Source organism: Aphelocoma coerulescens, chromosome 1 (assembly GCF_041296385.1).
Source record: "Aphelocoma coerulescens isolate FSJ_1873_10779 chromosome 1, UR_Acoe_1.0, whole genome shotgun sequence".
Classification (NCBI taxonomy): domain Eukaryota; kingdom Metazoa; phylum Chordata; class Aves; order Passeriformes; family Corvidae; genus Aphelocoma; species Aphelocoma coerulescens.
The window spans coordinates 84,460,735-84,478,136 of NC_091013.1; the positions used below are offsets into that span (position 1 = coordinate 84,460,735).

A 17,402-nucleotide genomic window follows, 5' to 3' on the forward strand; every position below is an offset into this window, starting at 1 on the left:
GGATGTGGATTTAATTAGGGAACTGCCTTAGCTTACACGCATCAGCTGAACAACTCTTGGCAAGAGTGCTCTGCAGGGCAGGTAGGGGCCCCTATGGAGGAATTTCCATGTAATAATGAAATTAACTTAAAGAGTCAAAAAAAGTAGTATTTTCTGCAACACAAAGAAGCAATGAAATCCTACATTCCTTGAAGAACTGGTGTATCTTATCTTGTTCCCTCCTTTGAAAGTAGGAGAAAAATCAAGAAGCAGTCAACACAGCTGGGCTTTTCTTTTTGTTTACTTGGAAAACTTGTTTTAACCATCAACTTTAGCAAATTTTGGCAGTTACAAACCTGTACACTTTTTTTTGTTGTTTTGTTTTTATAGCAAAAGAACACAAGACAATACTGCCAACAGCAATTATGAAGGAACAATTAGTTTTCAGATGAAGAACTATACCCACTCAAAGTGATAAACCTTCCCTTTTGCATAAGGTTCAATTTGTTGTCATTGGAAAAATGACATTTCTTAATACCTACTTGAAATGGAATAAAAATCATATCTCTAGGTTTTTTGTGCAAAAACATATTCATTTAAAAAAGTCAATAAAAAAATCTTAAAACCAGAAAGAAGTTAAACAAAAAGAGCTGAACCCAAAAGAAAGTTACAGTACATTTTGAAATGATTAAAAAGTTTTCAGATCTAAAATGTTTTTGGTTTTTTTCTGTTATCTTAGAAGTTTAAACCAACTTTGATGACTCTTCAGAATTATATCAAACAAACAAATAAACAAAAGAAATTAAAGCAACCTGATTGGCATCAAATATCTACAAAAGCCTGGTAATTTGAAACCATTATATACATTATTTTATAAACTTCTTTTTAAACACCAAAACATACATCTTTTACAAACCAGCCTGCTTGAGACAGGTAAAATTTACAAGACAATCTTTTCCAATACAGTGCTTTAAAGAGAACTGCTTTCACTCCTAAACATCTTTGTCATCTCCTGAAAAGCGGCAGTATGGGCTCATTGCATTGCTGATTAATAGCGTTTCAGGTATTCCTATGACAAAAGAATGCTACAGTTCTGAGGGCTCCAATCTCTTTCCATAATACAGTTCAAGTGCACTCTTAACACTGGTAAAGATTCCTTATGGCCTTTGTGTAATACGACATATTTGCAATTATTGCTTTTCATTATTACATAACGAAATGAATTTAGTTTCATTTCCTCCCCATCTGCCCATCCCTTGGATGATGCAGCTAATTTACTAACTGAATGGCCCTTCTGATAATGGAGATGTTAAATGCCAAGTTCATGAAACACAGGCTAAAAACCATGGGTAATGGGCAATGGTCTAAATTTCTAAGGCTCAAATCACAGTTTGGTGTATTGAGAGGAACAGAGATGCAAACAGGCAAAAAGCACAGTTTTTACCACATGGTAAATGATGGTAAACCATCAGGGAATGAAGCTGAAGATGTAATTCTCTTGTAGGAAACCAATGAAATGCCCATTATTACTGAGTGAATAGCTCCAAACATTATCTACAAAGCACAGATGTACTTTCATACTGGTTCTGAAGAGCTGGCCTCCTCCATTATTAGGATGTTTCCTTTTCAAATGAAGCTTAGCAGAACTGGTCCAGGGCACCTTAAACTCCCATTAATGCACTTACTATTCACTGTAAGGATATACTTACTATAGCATCCATTTAGCTTTTTCAAGCAGAAGCTCGATGAGGAATAAAGTGTGTTCTTAGTCATTTGTCCTGTCCAGCCCACATTTTTCTTTATGATGGAATTTATTGGAGACAAGCGGAACAACTTTTATGTCATATTCTCAAAATTTCTCTGCTGCCTGGCTCACAGAGACAACAGGCTGCTGCCTCCCCACTGATCAGCATTTCGTGATATGCTTTTATTCACTGTGCTGCAGCTGCACTGAGTTTCTGACTAGAGAGGGTACCGATACATCAAGGCTCTCACTACTTCAGACTACACTAGAGAATTTAGAAAACGTGAGAAAAAATTCCAAAGACCAAAATTTACATTCTTAGTGGGACATGCAGAGGGGGAGAGCCTGCTTGACAGATGGAGCACACAACTTTCAGATTCAGGAAAACAGTGGCAGTGAGAAGCCTTTGACTCCTTCCAGCTGTTAACTGCAACTATAGGTCAAAGAAACCCATGGCATAGTTCAGGATCAAAGACATCACTGAGCTTAAGGAAAAGAGCTTGATTGACAGGAAATCACAGTTCTGTAGTGAATCTCTGCATTCCAAAGTCCTCCTGGTTGCCTTCATATGCTGTATCCTATAGGAGGGTCCTAGAGGAAGGCAACTTTATGGTGGTCTTCTAGTGGGGTTGTCCATTTTGTCCCATGGGAAGGAAACGTTTCTGCAACTCCACGGTGTCACATTTAGCCCTTTACTCTGCTTTAAGATACTGTCAAGGACAGCAACTACATCCAGTATCTATAGATTTGTGGGGGGGGGTTTGCCCTTCTTTTTTTTTTGAATGTTTATAATACAAAGGCAAAATAATTAAAATACTTAAGAAAGGTACGTAAGCCTAATTTTTTCTTTTGCACAAGGCCACTTAATGTGGTATTGGCAGCAAAAATCATGTTGTAGTCACTGTAAGGCTCTTTCCATTGCCAGTTATTAAAAAGGCTGGCACTGTGCATGACATTCTCAACTTGATCAAAATGCAGAGAACAAGAACCCTTTTACTTAGACTCATAGACTCCTGGCAAAGTTTGTGATTTCTGATATAAATGTGTATTTGTATTTTAACAAGTTGCTTTTTCTTTTGCTGCTTCTTTCCAAAAAGCAAAAACTTTCTTGATCCTAAGTTATAAGCCAGTGATACTCAAAAGGACTTCATTAAGCCTACGAGATCATCTGCTACAGATGATTCTGACAGAAAACACCGTGTAGTGGAGCCATCTGCAGGGATACAGTTTGAAATACAAACACACAGGATAAGCAGAGATGTGAGGGGTAGCTCTTGAAGAACCAGGGACCTGGGAATGACAGCAGCAGTGATACAAAAATCATCATATGGCAGAAAAAGGAAATATATATTGGAAGTACTAATATGAACAGTAACTCTTACATTATGTTATGAATGTGTTCTTATGTTCCAGATTAGAGGCTTGTGACTTGTTTGTGTGGAGTAGTAATTAAAAGGAAAATAAAATGGCTTGGTTTAACAAGAGATGATAACATGAGAATCACTCCCTAAGAGGTATTTCACCTTTAGATCTGCATTTGGGTCTTATAATTATCAAAAAGAGCCTGAACAAAACCAGAAAGGCCACAGAAGTACCAATATTCACAGAGGGGAATCTGAAGATGGATTTGGAGGGGAGGAGATATTGAGGTATAGAAATCATGAACAGGACAGAGAAGGCTGAACGGGTGATCCTTGGCACCTTCCCAACAGCACTTTAATAATTAGGCGTTCAGTGAAATGAAATGGCAACAACATCAAACAGAAAAAGTACTATACATTGTATTTATGCATATTTTACTAGTAAAACTCACTACCAACAATATATTACTGAGGCAACAAGCTTGGTAAGAAACATTGATTTTTTTTTTTTTTTGTATGGCAATCACTAGGCTCCCATCATGCTGTCCCTTGTGACACTTTTGATATGTCCCAGTAAAGGTTTGATATTGGTGTCTCAGGCTAACGCAAGAACTTTCACTACTGAAGACAGGTGACAAGTACACCTAATAACTAGCTGGGGGCTCAAACAGAATTAATTGCATAATGGATAAAAATGTCTCAAACCAAAACTGAGTAGGAGCAAACCTCATGTAAACTGCAGCCCAATGCTAAGAGAGCATCACATTCTTAGAAGGTCATACAAGCTTTAAAAGTGCAGCTAGATTTGCAGAATTGCTTTGCCAACTCTGATGCTCCTAACTCTTGAAGAGACATCAATCTAATTGCATTTCCTTTCCTGTAACATAGACTTCATGAACAAGATGAGTTATCCTCTTTTCATGCCTCTAGGCTTGCCAAACCATTTTATGGCCTTCTGGCAAATCCCTCAGTTCCTTGCAATCACAATACAAATTTCCATATTTTTTTCTTCTTAAAAACACAGGAGTAGTATCAGGGGAAAGGGTTTGAAACGCACCATGAGCACATTCAGAATATATCACTGTTACAGAAGCATGTTTACTTAGAGAAGACCAAGTGACATTCATAAATTCAATGGACAGGACCTATTTGCAGACAAGTACTTGATAATACTTGTATGTGCAGTACATTCTTTCTAGAAGTTCACTCATTTTATTCATACATCTGCATAATGAGCTGCTTTCTACTGAAGAATTGCTGCATCATCCCAAAGAAAATATCCACACCTATCTTTCACAGCTATATGAGCTATTGGAGGGGAGCAGCAACACACTGTACCTACTCCAAGAATTCTAGAAATCCTGTTTTATTAAAAGTGTTACAAACTGCAATTATTTAAATTACATTCTATTAATAATTTCCTTGTGTTGGGGAAAATTTCTGAATAAACCCTTTCTGTATGTCAAGAAATGGCCCACAATTTAATTTTGTGTGAAACTCTTGTCAGTCAAGAACATGTCCTGGCATACAACTGCTGAAACTATCCAGTTAAGGTGACTGACCAAGGGACAGGACGTGGAAAGCAGCACAGAAAACCTGCTAATGAATCTGTTCATGTATCACAACGATTTAGGTATTCAATAGCTTCTCAGAATGACAGAATTATGCCATGGAAGGAATGGATGACAACCCAGCAGTAATGCAGGCATGTAGACTCACATTCACTGGTAAGGTACAAAGACACTGTAAAATGCAGTGGTAAAAACATCTTCAGAGCACTGAGAAACAGTTGTGTATATTCTGCTTTAATACACTGAGTGAAAACCCCATATTTCCAGATTGCACTTGACTGCTCAGGCCAAATCAGTGTGAATGACCATTTACTCCAATCAGGCTGAGGGAAGCATAAAAACATCCAGATGCCGTGGTTTTCTTCATACCACAACAATATTCTGAAGTCGGCAAGCTACCTTTGGATGTCCTCAAATCCTACAAAATGATGCACCCCGCGGAAAATCTAGGGACAGACCTTTGGCCACAGTCCATGCATGCAGCTCCACTGACTGAGTCAGTCTACAGAAGCTGAGAACTCAACCCATGAACTCCAGGGATGGACATTTGCCAAAAGATGTTATACTAATGATGTGAGGTTACAGCAGCCTCATATGTAACTTAATTGCAACTAATTTTACTGCAGTAACTGCAGCATGATGACTGCTGTTAAAGAGCTGATTACCCAAGCAAGAAATTTCCCAAAATTGATCAGTTGTGTCGGTTACCCCATGTTTTCAGAGCCACGTTCACATTGCATACATGTTAAATGAGGGTGTGCATACACCAATGGGGCAACACCAGGCCACTCTTGAGCCAAACTCTTGACATTTTGGGAAGTCCTCATGGGTGAAGCTATGCACATGCACCTGACATCAGGCTTTAAAAATGACAACCAAAGTAAGCCAATTTGGAGCAAATATAAACTGCATGTATGTGTGTTGCTCTGCACAAAGTAGAATGAAATGCTATGTAATAAACAAAGTATAGATAAATATTTATGGACAAGTAACTGATCACTTGTCTTTGATAGGTCAATTTGTAAATGTTGCTTTTTTTAGCCATCTGATGTGTTGCATGCAGCAGCCCCTGCAATCAATTGCTTTCACTCTTTGCTGACATAAAATTTCATGCAACAGTGCATCCTAGAATGATCCATACCAGTTCCTTAATACTGTGGGGAGATCATAACACTGTAACACTTTTAATAACACAATGCCAAAAAAAAAACCCCAAAACAACCCAACTTTGTGAGAGAGAAAGAAATTATTTAGCAGTTATTTTTCTCCCTGCCTCAAAAGCTGAGTTTTACTCTTGGTAATAAATAGAAGGTACACACTCTCCAGATTGTCTGTAACAATTTCGTGATGTATAATACTTAACACAATTGGTCTCTTCGTGTCTGCACATACAGTATCATTTCTGAACAAGTTAATAATGGGTTATACTGTACTTTTCTTTGCCCAATATATATAGATACACCTTCAGCAAAATTTCTTCTCAATATTTATACTATTAATTGGACCAGATGACAAAATTAAAAAAAGAAGAGGAGGAGGAAGAAGAGAGGAGCTTCCTTTACACTTGTGTCTGATGCTGGGTCTCCACAAATGGAATGTGAACATTTTCTAGGTTGAGTTCCTCCACGCTTTCAAAGTCACTCATGGCTACTTCGGAGTCATCAAAGCCGCAGCCGGCTGAGACGTCAGAGGAGGAGGCGTCTAGAGAGTTGTGCAAGGATAAGGGCATCTTACCTGCACTAACATTTTCTGTGTTCTGGCTTGGGCCAACAGCAAAAGTACTAAATTCGTTCCCAGTTTGAGATCCTGTGGCGTCTGTCTCATTGGGGAACTGGTGAGGAGGGAGGTATTGGCTCGGGTGGAAGTGCGGCCGTCTCCTGCAGTCAGGGCTGAGAGTACTTGCCATTGAGACCGGCTGCGAGGGAGGGAGGGTTTCATATTGGTCTGGGTAATCCTCTGGAAGAGGAGGTGGTAACTGGTCCTGGCTCAAAAACTCCTCTTCGTGAGGGGGAGGGTAGTCACTGTCGATGTCGTAGCCACCAAGGTAGTAATCTGTTTCCAGTTCTCTGGTACTGCCGTGATGAGCCGAGCCTCCATCTGTCGTCTCAAAATTGGGCACCTCCTCGATGTCGGACAAGCGAGCACTTGGCATCCAGTCAGAGGTATCCCAATGATACGCTGCAGCAGGGAAGAGAACCACAGTGCTCTGTTAGGATGAGACCACGGAGGAGAGCAGGGTGTCCTGCATGCACTCGCCTGAGTCCTCACAGCACATTCAAATCACAGCATGCGCCACAGGCCACAGACACAGGTCAGCCATGCTCTGACCAGAAGGGTAGAGGAGGACAATAAATTGCATTATGATGCTAATGCAAACAAGCAAAGAAACAAAACACTGCCACTCTCAGAAATTTTGCTTTTTAAGATGCTACTGGGTTATATTAGAAACTATGAGTCCAAGAAATCAAAATGTCTCAATTACTGCATTTCATAGTTATTTGAAAAAAATATTTAAATGCAGTCAGCATGCTTATGGCATCTCACCTCATCTCCCCTTCCACCTCTAATGACTTCAAGAAAGAAAGTGTGCAAGCAAATAATCTGATTGAGTGAAAACTGAATTTTGAAACAAAAAAAGTGGCTGACCATTCTCATGCAGCTTTTGAACCCAACAGAATTCAAACAAAAGAGTACATGTGATGCAGTTCAAGAAAAAAACCCAAATAGATCAAGTCAGTGCTCTGCCCACCCCGGCCCAGTCCGACAGGCAGAAGGTGTCCCAGAAAAATCACCTCTGTTGTAGTTCTGTCCTTGATCCATTACAGACACTGTCAGACACAAAGTGAAAAGCAAAAACTGGTAACTTGGAGCTTGTCACCAGCATTGTATTACATGTGAAAATACAAAACTGCATGCATATTTCTAAGGTACAGCTGTCTCGGTGTCAGTAGGATTTTTAATTGCTCTTTATTTTAACATACAAGATAAGCTTGCCTGTCAAATGCAGACATACATAAAGAAATGTTTATGTCGTGTATTATATTCCTTTTCTATCATATCTTAATTATTTACCCTCACTGAACAGATACGGAATTACATTAGAGCTGTAATTCTTAACACAGAAAAAGGCCATCCACCATCTATATGTTTTATTACTGCAAAGTACATTTTTCTCTCACTTGTTCACTTTGAAACAGAAAAATAAGAATCTACCATTCTCAGGGCCGGTTCAAACAAATCTGGGCCCACCTGGGCTCAGATACCATGGTGATGGGCACGGTATAAGAACCTGAATAGAATAGAATACAAAGCCATTTAATGGGGCTATCAGCTACAATGCTCCACAACCCCATACCCACCTCCCACCTGCACTGCCATGCTAGCCGGTGGGGAGGGAGGCATTCCAGTATGGAGAGGGTGCAGGGGTGGGGGAGAGAGCAAGGAAAGAGGTTTTATGTGAGACAAGAGCGGGGAATAAGCTGCAGCGTTTTCTAGATGGAGATGCTCTTGTTCAGCCGCATGTTATTGGGCTTCATGCAAGAAGTCATCGGGCAAAGTCTCTGGATGACATTGCTGGAGGAGGTCTGGCAGCAGAAACAGACCTTTATGGCATCACAGCTCATAACCTCTGTGGCTCAGACACAGGCGAGGGCAGAGGTGACTTCTCCAGCCCTTCACCTACTAAGACCACACTTGCCCTTGCTCATCACCACATGGTGCACGTGGTGATGGTGATTTCTTCCTTAGCTCAATAGCCAGGCAGGAGCTCTCCACCTGCTCTGCCATCCTGGAGCGAGGTGGGCTGGGGCTACTGCAGGTTTAGCAGCAGTGTCTGAACCGGCCCTAACCTCTCTTCTGCACTTCTCTCTTTGTACAGTAGATTTTGCTGTGTTTGGGTCAGTGTGATGGCATTGCACCCGAGATGAGTCAGGTTCCTCTGAGTTGTGTGGATCAGGATTCAGGAGAACCTCACTAATTTGCTGACTTGCACAACCCCAGGCAGGTCCCTGGGGCAGGAGCCCCATCCTCCTGTGAGTCTGCAGCAGTGATTCTGCCCAGACCTCCATTGTGGCTAATTATTCACCACTTCCAGCAGCTCTGCTGCAGAGCACGCAAGAATCCTAAGTCTCCTATAAGGAACTGGGAACTGGGCAAAGTATTTTCAGTGACAGGCTCTTGAAACTGCTGCCAGACAGGCTTTTTATGACCTGTAAAGGATGATAACAACCCAGTGTGTTTGCTTAAGCTTTCCCTTAGGAAGGCAAGGTCATTTACAGTGCCTGTGGTTTCTTTTCAAGGTTTTTTTTTTTTTTTTTTGAGTGGGACTTTCTATTGAATTAACCTTGGCTAGTTAATTTTTTTTGATAGTGAGAAGAATGGCACTCTTACACTTCAGGAAATCAATAAATGTGCTATGGACAAATACTGAAGAGGTATCACTAGCTAGGAGTTAAAGTGTTTTTCAAAATTACTGTGACACTGGCTCAAGAAAAAAATCAGTAGTTTCACAAAAATAATTTACTTAATCATCTTTAAGCATTATGCAGATTAGATTAACTGAAGTACTCAAAATCTGTCTCAAGTTTGCTAAGGACAGAGGAAATTTCTGACTTGTGGATAACCTGAGTTGATGTTGAGTTGACATTTGCCCAAGGGTAGGAAAAATACTGTAAAATAAATAGAAGTAATGTTTATCTATGATAACACGACATTTCCTCAGTGCTTTATGGAAAAAAGAAAATAGTGATATCCCCGCATTACAGGTTCACTTATAACATGATATGCCTGAGGTTACCCAGGAGGTCAGTGGAAGAGGTGAGTGTTGGCTCCTTGGAGCACATTGCCATGCCCTATTCCATGGGCACATCAACCCCACGGGAGAGTCACAGCATCCATGGAGCTGTGCCCACACATCTGCTGTTTGGCAGGGGTACCTGGGGGAAACCAGCCACCAGCCAAGCACCTCCATGTGATACCACTGGAGTACAGAACCCAGTTCTGCTGCAGCATGAGATACTTTACAGACTTCCTGTGTCACCTTCTGTGTCCCAGTCTCTGCAGCCAGGATGATCTCAATGATATGGCTCCATTTTATCAGTCTATTATTTTCTCTGAAGACAATGAGAATAAACAAGCAGAAATATTGACTTGAACAGAAGAAGATGAAGGCTTGACACCTTTTCTACCACCTCCAGTTACACACAGATATTTTGTGGTACAGTCCTCTGGCATTTTCATGTTTGTTGGTGAACATGATGATCTGCAAAACCCAATCCCTGCCACAGGATTGCTGGTCAGTGTAGATTAGTGAGGTTCTGCTGGAATGTTTCACAATGAAAATAGGAAGCATTGTTGTATAACAAGAAAGAAAAAAATTTAAATACCTTCATTTTCTATAGTGTCAACTACATTGTTGACAAGCTGTATGACAGTCACTATGGAAGCTTGCAGGGGAGGGAAAGCAGAAAATAAAGGGAGGGGAAGGACAGCTTCAGGTTAGTATTTAAAACACACATCGTATGTTACCACAATAAATTCTCTCAAAAGACAGAACTGACATTGAAAAAAAAAAAAAAAGACTGCTGACCAATGCATGATTTATGCAATGGGTTGCAGGACATTTCATTTCAGATAATCTCATATATCTTCAGAGTGGTGATAAATTCCAAACCAGCATTTCCAGAAAGGCACATGGGATGATGTGTATCACCTCATAAATTCAAGCAGACTGGTCAGCTGATTCAATTAACCAAAGCAGTATCTTGTCTACCTGACACTAATTTCTAATTCATTCTTGCTTAGAGGTCTCCAGAGATGGTGCCATGTGCTCCAAGGATCATTATCTTTTAGACCATCACACCATCAGAAACGGTGTTAAGCTCAATCTATTTCCTAAGAGGAATGTTTTACTTATTTACTGTCTGTGCTGTGCCATGTAATACCTCAGGGAGGTTAAGCAGCACAGCTATAATTAGGAGGGAACATCCATGTAGCTGTGGTTCAAATTTTGACCTGTGTTTGACAGAAGAGTTTCACAAAGTGTGTTCTCTGCAGATGTTCTACGAAAACATACTTTTCCCTTGAAATAATTAATATAGACTGTGCAGTTGTTTAATGTAGAGGCCTATAAGGTGTGGTCCTCTAGATGATCTGCATTTTGCACGACCTAACACCCCTGCCTCTGAGGACATGAAGTAAACCCCACCAAAACCAAAGGGAAAGCTCTGGATGAGTTGGCACTGGATTCGTCCCTCTTCCTTTGTCTTTAATTATGAGAAAACCATTTACTTTGGAGCAGGCTGAGAAGGGGACCAGAAACGTGGGGCAAAACATACTTTTTTTGTTTCACACAGCCAACAGACTAAGAGGTCACAAGAAATGTGTTAACAGTGCAGACATATGTTGAATATTTTCACATTTTTGCTACATTTTGGGCATGGGAACGGGGATATCATCCAATTTCCTCAGTTTTTGTGAGGGCTTAGCAAAAAGAACCTTGATAAACCAAAGGACCCATGTTCTGTGTCTATGATCAGCATATTATTGCCACTAACAGCATTGGTAACTATACAAAGCAGACTTGTACTGGCTAATGCATAACAAACATTATAGAAAAATAAGGGACTCCATGCAATTAGTGCTGCATAGCTGGGAAAAAAGATGGAGGGCAGCTGGAAACTCTTGGAGGACAAAAACTGACAGTGAAAAACAGAAGGTCAAAAACCAGGGCCAGCACAGTTTTCTTTGCAACTAAGGGTTGGGTCTGGTGGGAGCTGTGCAGAGAACATTCACAGAAAGGAGGGAACCCCACCCCGTACAGCTGAGTGCAAGTCAATGTTCAAATACAGCATTGCTCAGATTTTTGCTTTTGGACAACAAAAATTACTGCTAACTACTCATAGTAAGACTAGTGGGGGGCTGAGCAATTTTCGCGAAGGAGAAATAAGGTGGGGGGAAAAAATGTAGCTTCAAAAACTTCCCCCATGTGAGCTTCCATGGTCAGACAAGCCCTGTTGAACCAGCAAAAGAAGGGTCCAAGAGCCCTGGAGTGGGTGAGTGGAGGCTGCCTGCAGCTGATACAAACTGAAGAGGATGGGGCTGTCTGAACCTTCAACGGGATTCATCCCAGTGCTCCACTGCTGCAAGACAGGTTTCCCCAGTCAGACGCTGCGACCCAGCTTCACAAGTCAGTGTCAGCACAACCATTTGTACATCTGTGTGACACAAGCCTGTCCCCTCTGCTAGCCTTTTGAGAACCCAGCAGCATTGCTCTTGGCTTTGGAGGAAGGGGTTTGAAGAAGGAGCCACTGTACTATCTCCCTCAAAGAGCATGGATGCTGAACTGCATTTCTTGTGCTTTCATTGATAACCTTTTAACCTTCACAAGTATGTGAAGTATTGTTACAGTGGGGATTACAAAGTATAAAGAATTAAAACAAGAAGAGCAAGGATTTATGGCTTCAGGAGGCATATCCATTAGCCCTTAAGTACAGGTGTGTATGCATATGCTTACTTATGCCTGACTTTGCCTTTTAGGCTCTTTCACTGCAAACCTTCCCTGCTGCAAACCAGAGTACATGGTCTTGCATCGATCTCTGCAAATGACTCAGAAGATTTAAGTTTCTTCTCTCCTTCTCCCTGAAGATATGGATTTGTTTGAACCCCAAACTAGAAATGTTACCTCTAAAGGCCATATTTTAAATGCAGCTTTCACAAAAAATGAGTGGGCACAGAAGGTCCAATCCAGCTTCTGTGAGTACTGTGTCACTGATTTCAGTGGAGACAGGATCAGGAGTTTGAAATGTCTAATTAGAATTTGGGAGATATAAAAAGTAACAATGTACAAGAAAGGACCACTTGAGTAATTATCCCAAAGGTAGCTATATTGTAAATATAATTGTAAATATATGTCATTAAAATAATACTTATTCTAAAAAAAGGCTAAAGGGTTGTTTTTTTTTTGTTCAGGGGCAGAAAAGCATTGAGAAACCTGACAAAAATAATTGTAATGCTTCAGCCAAAGGAACTGCAAGTGTACTGCTATAAGTGCTTTTTCCAGCATTTCAGAGCTCCTAGAGAACAGCTGCATGACATGACTGAGGAACTGAGTCTCCAGACAGTTCATTAACTGGTGGCTGAGGAAACCAAGTATGATTTCTTTGTGCTAGTCTTCTGTGTGCCTGAATAAGGCTTCCCTGACATCCACCATCCCTCCCCAGTAGAAAGATCTTGACTTTTCTCAGACTTAGTGCTCAACATATATGGGCCGCAGGAACAAAGGTTTGCTCTGACTTTGTGGGCCTCTTTGTGGGCTGTGTATGGCTCTGCCCATGTCACCTCCTGAGATAATAATGCAGGACATGAGAGGCAGGCACTGAGTATGCACCAAACATGGATTTAATGGTGCTCTATTGTTTGCTGAGCTGTGATGGCCAGGGAGGAAGCCAAGACACTGGGGATGGGCTCATCCTCTCATTGTTGAGGCTGAGCAACAGCAGAACTTTGTTGGGACCATGAATGAGACCTGGCAAATAGCACAGAAATCCCTTTTATTTGACTGGTGAAATATGAAAGTCATGCTCTTCCAAAATGGAAAATTATATAAATTCTACAGTTTCACTTGTGACCTATTAGTCAACTTACATCTTGGCAATGTGACTCTGCTGTATCATACCTCTAATTCCATGTAAAGCTTGGTCCTGATACAACAGCCGCAAGCATCAAGATTTTTATTACGTTCCTATAATTTCGTAAGTGGAACACAAAGTGAGGGTTTAAACCCATGACTTTCTTACTTTTGGCATCATTAAAGGGTTTCAAGATGTCACATAGATGTTTTAATAATATTAGAAAGAGAGATAAATAGCTTTTCCCCCAACATAATAAAGATGAAATTATTTCTTACCATTATCATCACCGGAATCAGACTGGAAGGAGCTGAGGGACTGTACTTCAGAGTTGCTGCCTTTATTACTTCCTGAAAAACAGGTCACTTCTTCAGCGTCATCAACCCCTTTACCTTCATTGACAGCAAAAACAAAGCAAAATGGTACTCTCTAGGTATGCACATTTATCTATTTATACCATGGACACATTTAAATCCTGCCTTCTATTATTTTAGTCAGAATAAAATTATTTCCTTCACACAGAGGACGTGACCTATTCGTGAAGAAGGCAGTCGGTGAAAACACCTAGACTTTTGAAGTGTTTGAATCCCAAAGAGTCTTTCAAGTGGCTGACAACACTGCAATCAAGGAAGAAACATCTGTATTTAATACTGCCTTTTTAGATGACATATAGTCTCAACAGCAAAGAAAATGATGACTTAAGGAATGTGGTATAAACAGCTTATACAAGAGATTACAGTTACATTTATCTTTACTGTTCGTTTTCTAATTTGAGAGCCTCATTAAAGGCTCATTCAATGCTCAGTAAAGTTACTGTGCATCTTGTTATTCTTATCAGTGGCCCTTGGATCAGATTTTCATAGCTCCATCACTGACGTATAATAAATTATGCTTCAATTTACTCTGCTTTTCATCAGGGACATTCAGTCTTCACAACTCTACTGTTTAGAAATGTAACTGCAACCTATGGTATAAATTCTCCTGTAATTAAACACGTATGAATAAACACATTCAACTACGCATTATATGAGCAAAAATAATCAGGAACACAAAAAGTTATCCTCCACTGTAAGCACTAAGCCAATTACAAATGAAGAAGCTCAGGTGCTCCCAACATGGAAGTGCAGCTCTCTACCTGCCAGCTGTAGGTATTTCTGCCCAGCACGGCACACCTCCATACGGTAACAGCTGATACGCTCCTGCTGAGCAGCAGGGTATGGAGCTAATGGAGTGAGTGCTGCAGCAACAAAGCTGCACTGCTTCCCACTCCTTGACAGCTGAGGTCTGTCTCTGTGGTATGGCCTCATGGTGTGCAGAAATTCATACTGTACCAGCAGTGGCACAAACATGCAGGAGAATACAGAACAGAGCATGTGTCGGGGCTGGCGTGCTGATGCTTTCCATCAGCATAACTATATTTAAGGGTTTAAAAGGTCAGACACAACACATCCCTGAAACACAGACCAAATATATAAAAATTAATTCAATTTTTCACTACAAGACCCTAGCCAGTGTGTTGTCTCAGATGAAAATGTGACAATCAGGGCACAGGCATACAATCAGAAACTCCGTAAGGTTGGAAAAGACCTCCAAGCTCATCGAGCCCAATCTTTGACTGAACGTCACTACACCAACCAAACCACAGCACTAAGTGTCATGTGCAGTTGTTTCTTGAACACTTCCAGGAATGGTGACTTCACTGTTGGCCTGGGTAGCCCGCTCCAAGGCTTACAGGCCCTTGTGAAATGTCCCCCTCCAGCCTTCTTGTAAGCCCCCTCCAACAGGTACTGGAAGATGCATTAGGAAAAACTCCTAAGAGAACACATCTTTAAAAAAAATCATATATGGTGAAGCAAACATATGACATGTTCTGACTTGCAAGGATAGATGATGCAGGGCCTTAACTCTGTCCCAGAAAACTGGTATTCCCTGCCATGACAGAAGATGTGAAGTTTGCTGCATCTCCAGCAACTCCTTCAGGAATGGAGGGAGTACTGTGTTATCAGGTGAGACCACCATTCACAGCACAAATAGGGTAAGTGTGGGGATTGAAAATTCTGTGATGACTGATACTGAATGCAGAGGGGAATGCAATGGCCCAAAAAGGTGATCCCATATATCAAGCAGTACGTGATTTTCTGCTTCACTTCACAGACACTGGAAGTAGAGAATATTAGTTCATTTGTCCCTGATGCAAAACAGGATTGCTTCTTGCAGAAGGTTTAAATATTTTTTACTCCCTTGGGAAACAAACAGCCTGAACCTAACAGAACTTATATTTGAGAATTCTGCCCCAAATTGGTTTTTTTCCAATAGAAAGATGATTGCATTGTATCACTTGAAGAATGCTCAGACCACTTACTCGTATGTGCTTTCAGAACAAGTGAAATAAATGATTTAGTCATACTTAATGCATAGAAGTAGAGGTCTTGTATGCCTGGTTTAATTATAAACTTTCAGAATTAAACCAGATCACTTCTTGGAGAAATGTAACAATTGACATATGTTAGGCTGGAGCATTAAGAGTACCTGTGCCACTGTACTTGCTGCACCCTGAAAGCAACCCTTACCGATGGCAGGGAAGAACGAGACCGGCACACAGTGCTACTTACTTTCCGTCCCAGCATCCCATGTGCTCTTTCTGATGGAGTCACAGTCGGAGCGACAGGGAGACACAGCAGGCAAGTTTGGAGCTACACTGCACACCACCACCCCCCTCCTGGCTGTCAGTATTCGGGGGGACTCAGGATGAAACGTTGTCATCTCCTGGTGCTCCACACCAAGCCCATCCACTATCTTGTCCAGGTTATTCCGTGAGTCACTCTGGAAGCACGGGGTATAGGCCATTGGCCTCACAGGCACCTGTGGAGGCCCAACCTCTTGGTAGATGTTTCTGCTGTCTCCACTGTTCCTGATGTTCTTGAATTGAATGCCATTGCTCTTGTTGAGCAGGGCCGCAGTAGCCGGATCCTGTACGAGCGTGATGTTGTTGCGGGAATAGTTCTTCCTGAAAACTTTCTTGCGAAAAATGATGAAAAGAACGATTAACACAAATATGACAAATAGGACCACGGCTATTCCTATCAGCTCCTCCTTGCCAACGTAGGAATGCCCAGCTTGTATATTGGGAACCACCACGGGGCGAAGACCACAGTATTGACCCACGTAGCCAGGGGTGCAGTTACACAGAAATGAACCAAAGATGTTGACACAGGAGCCACCATTTTCACATTCTTCTCTTTCACACTCGTTGATGTCTTCTTCACACCTTAAAAGAAGAAAAGGAGAGTCTGGAATCTGGAGAACATCTAGCAAGCAGTCCAGCCTGTGCATGATGCCTTAACTTCTCAAAGAGGTGCCATTAGTTAACACCTTGTGGTACTTTGCAAATTATCTTATTATTTCATATTATTTAATGGCATTTAATTTTTTCTACAGCTATTCCATGGGTTTTTTTAAGACAATAAAATGGAAATATCAAGAGGGAAATAAGAGTTTAAAACACTTGATAGATACCAAGAAGGGAATAAATCATCTGATAGGAAAAGGTTCCCTAAAATTAATGAGGCTTACTGAATGTAACAGAGAATCTTTTTTTTTTATATTGTTTTTGGACTACCACATGGGTTTCAATACAAAATATTAGAGGAGGATTCAAGGAGAAGATAGTCAAGAAAAAAGATAGTAAAAAAATCAGAGTATTTATGGAAGAGAAGAGAAGAGAAGAGAAGAGAAGAGAAGAGAAGAGAAGAGAAGAGAAGAGAAGAGAAGAGAAGGATATATTGACTATGTAAAATTATTTAGGTCTGGAGATAAAATAAACAATTAGAGAGGTGGAGGAAAAAAAGAACAGGAACTATAAAGAGAGAGGAGAATTGGAAAGAATCAGAGGTAGTAAAATGCAGAAGAAAAAATACAAACAGTAGACAAACCAGATGAGAAAAAAAGCATGTTGATGGGCAGGTCATGATTTTCTATGTCTATATCAAGTATATGATCACAGTAGGGATTTTAAAAAATGACTGCAATAAATTAGCCTTTTATGTCAGGGCTAAGGTGACCAAATAATTGATCCATTTTCAAAACATGATTACACAGCAGCTTCCACAGGTTTTACAAG

General features: G+C 40.8%; 1 protein-coding gene across 1 annotated transcript in view; it reads right to left on the reverse strand.

Moving 5' to 3' along the window:
* Positions 1 to 268: 268 nt before the first annotated feature.
* Positions 269 to 17,402, reverse strand: part of FAT3 (FAT atypical cadherin 3) — a 401,816-nt gene continuing 384,682 nt past the window's right edge. The window contains exons 26-29 of the mRNA XM_069015510.1: positions 15,895 to 16,550; positions 13,561 to 13,674; positions 10,040 to 10,099; positions 269 to 6,833 (exon numbers count right to left, since the gene is read on the reverse strand). Of these exons, the coding sequence (XP_068871611.1) occupies positions 6,214 to 6,833; positions 10,040 to 10,099; positions 13,561 to 13,674; positions 15,895 to 16,550 (1,450 nt within the window). The 3' untranslated portion in view covers positions 269 to 6,213. The remainder of the gene's footprint in view (positions 6,834 to 10,039; positions 10,100 to 13,560; positions 13,675 to 15,894; positions 16,551 to 17,402) is intronic.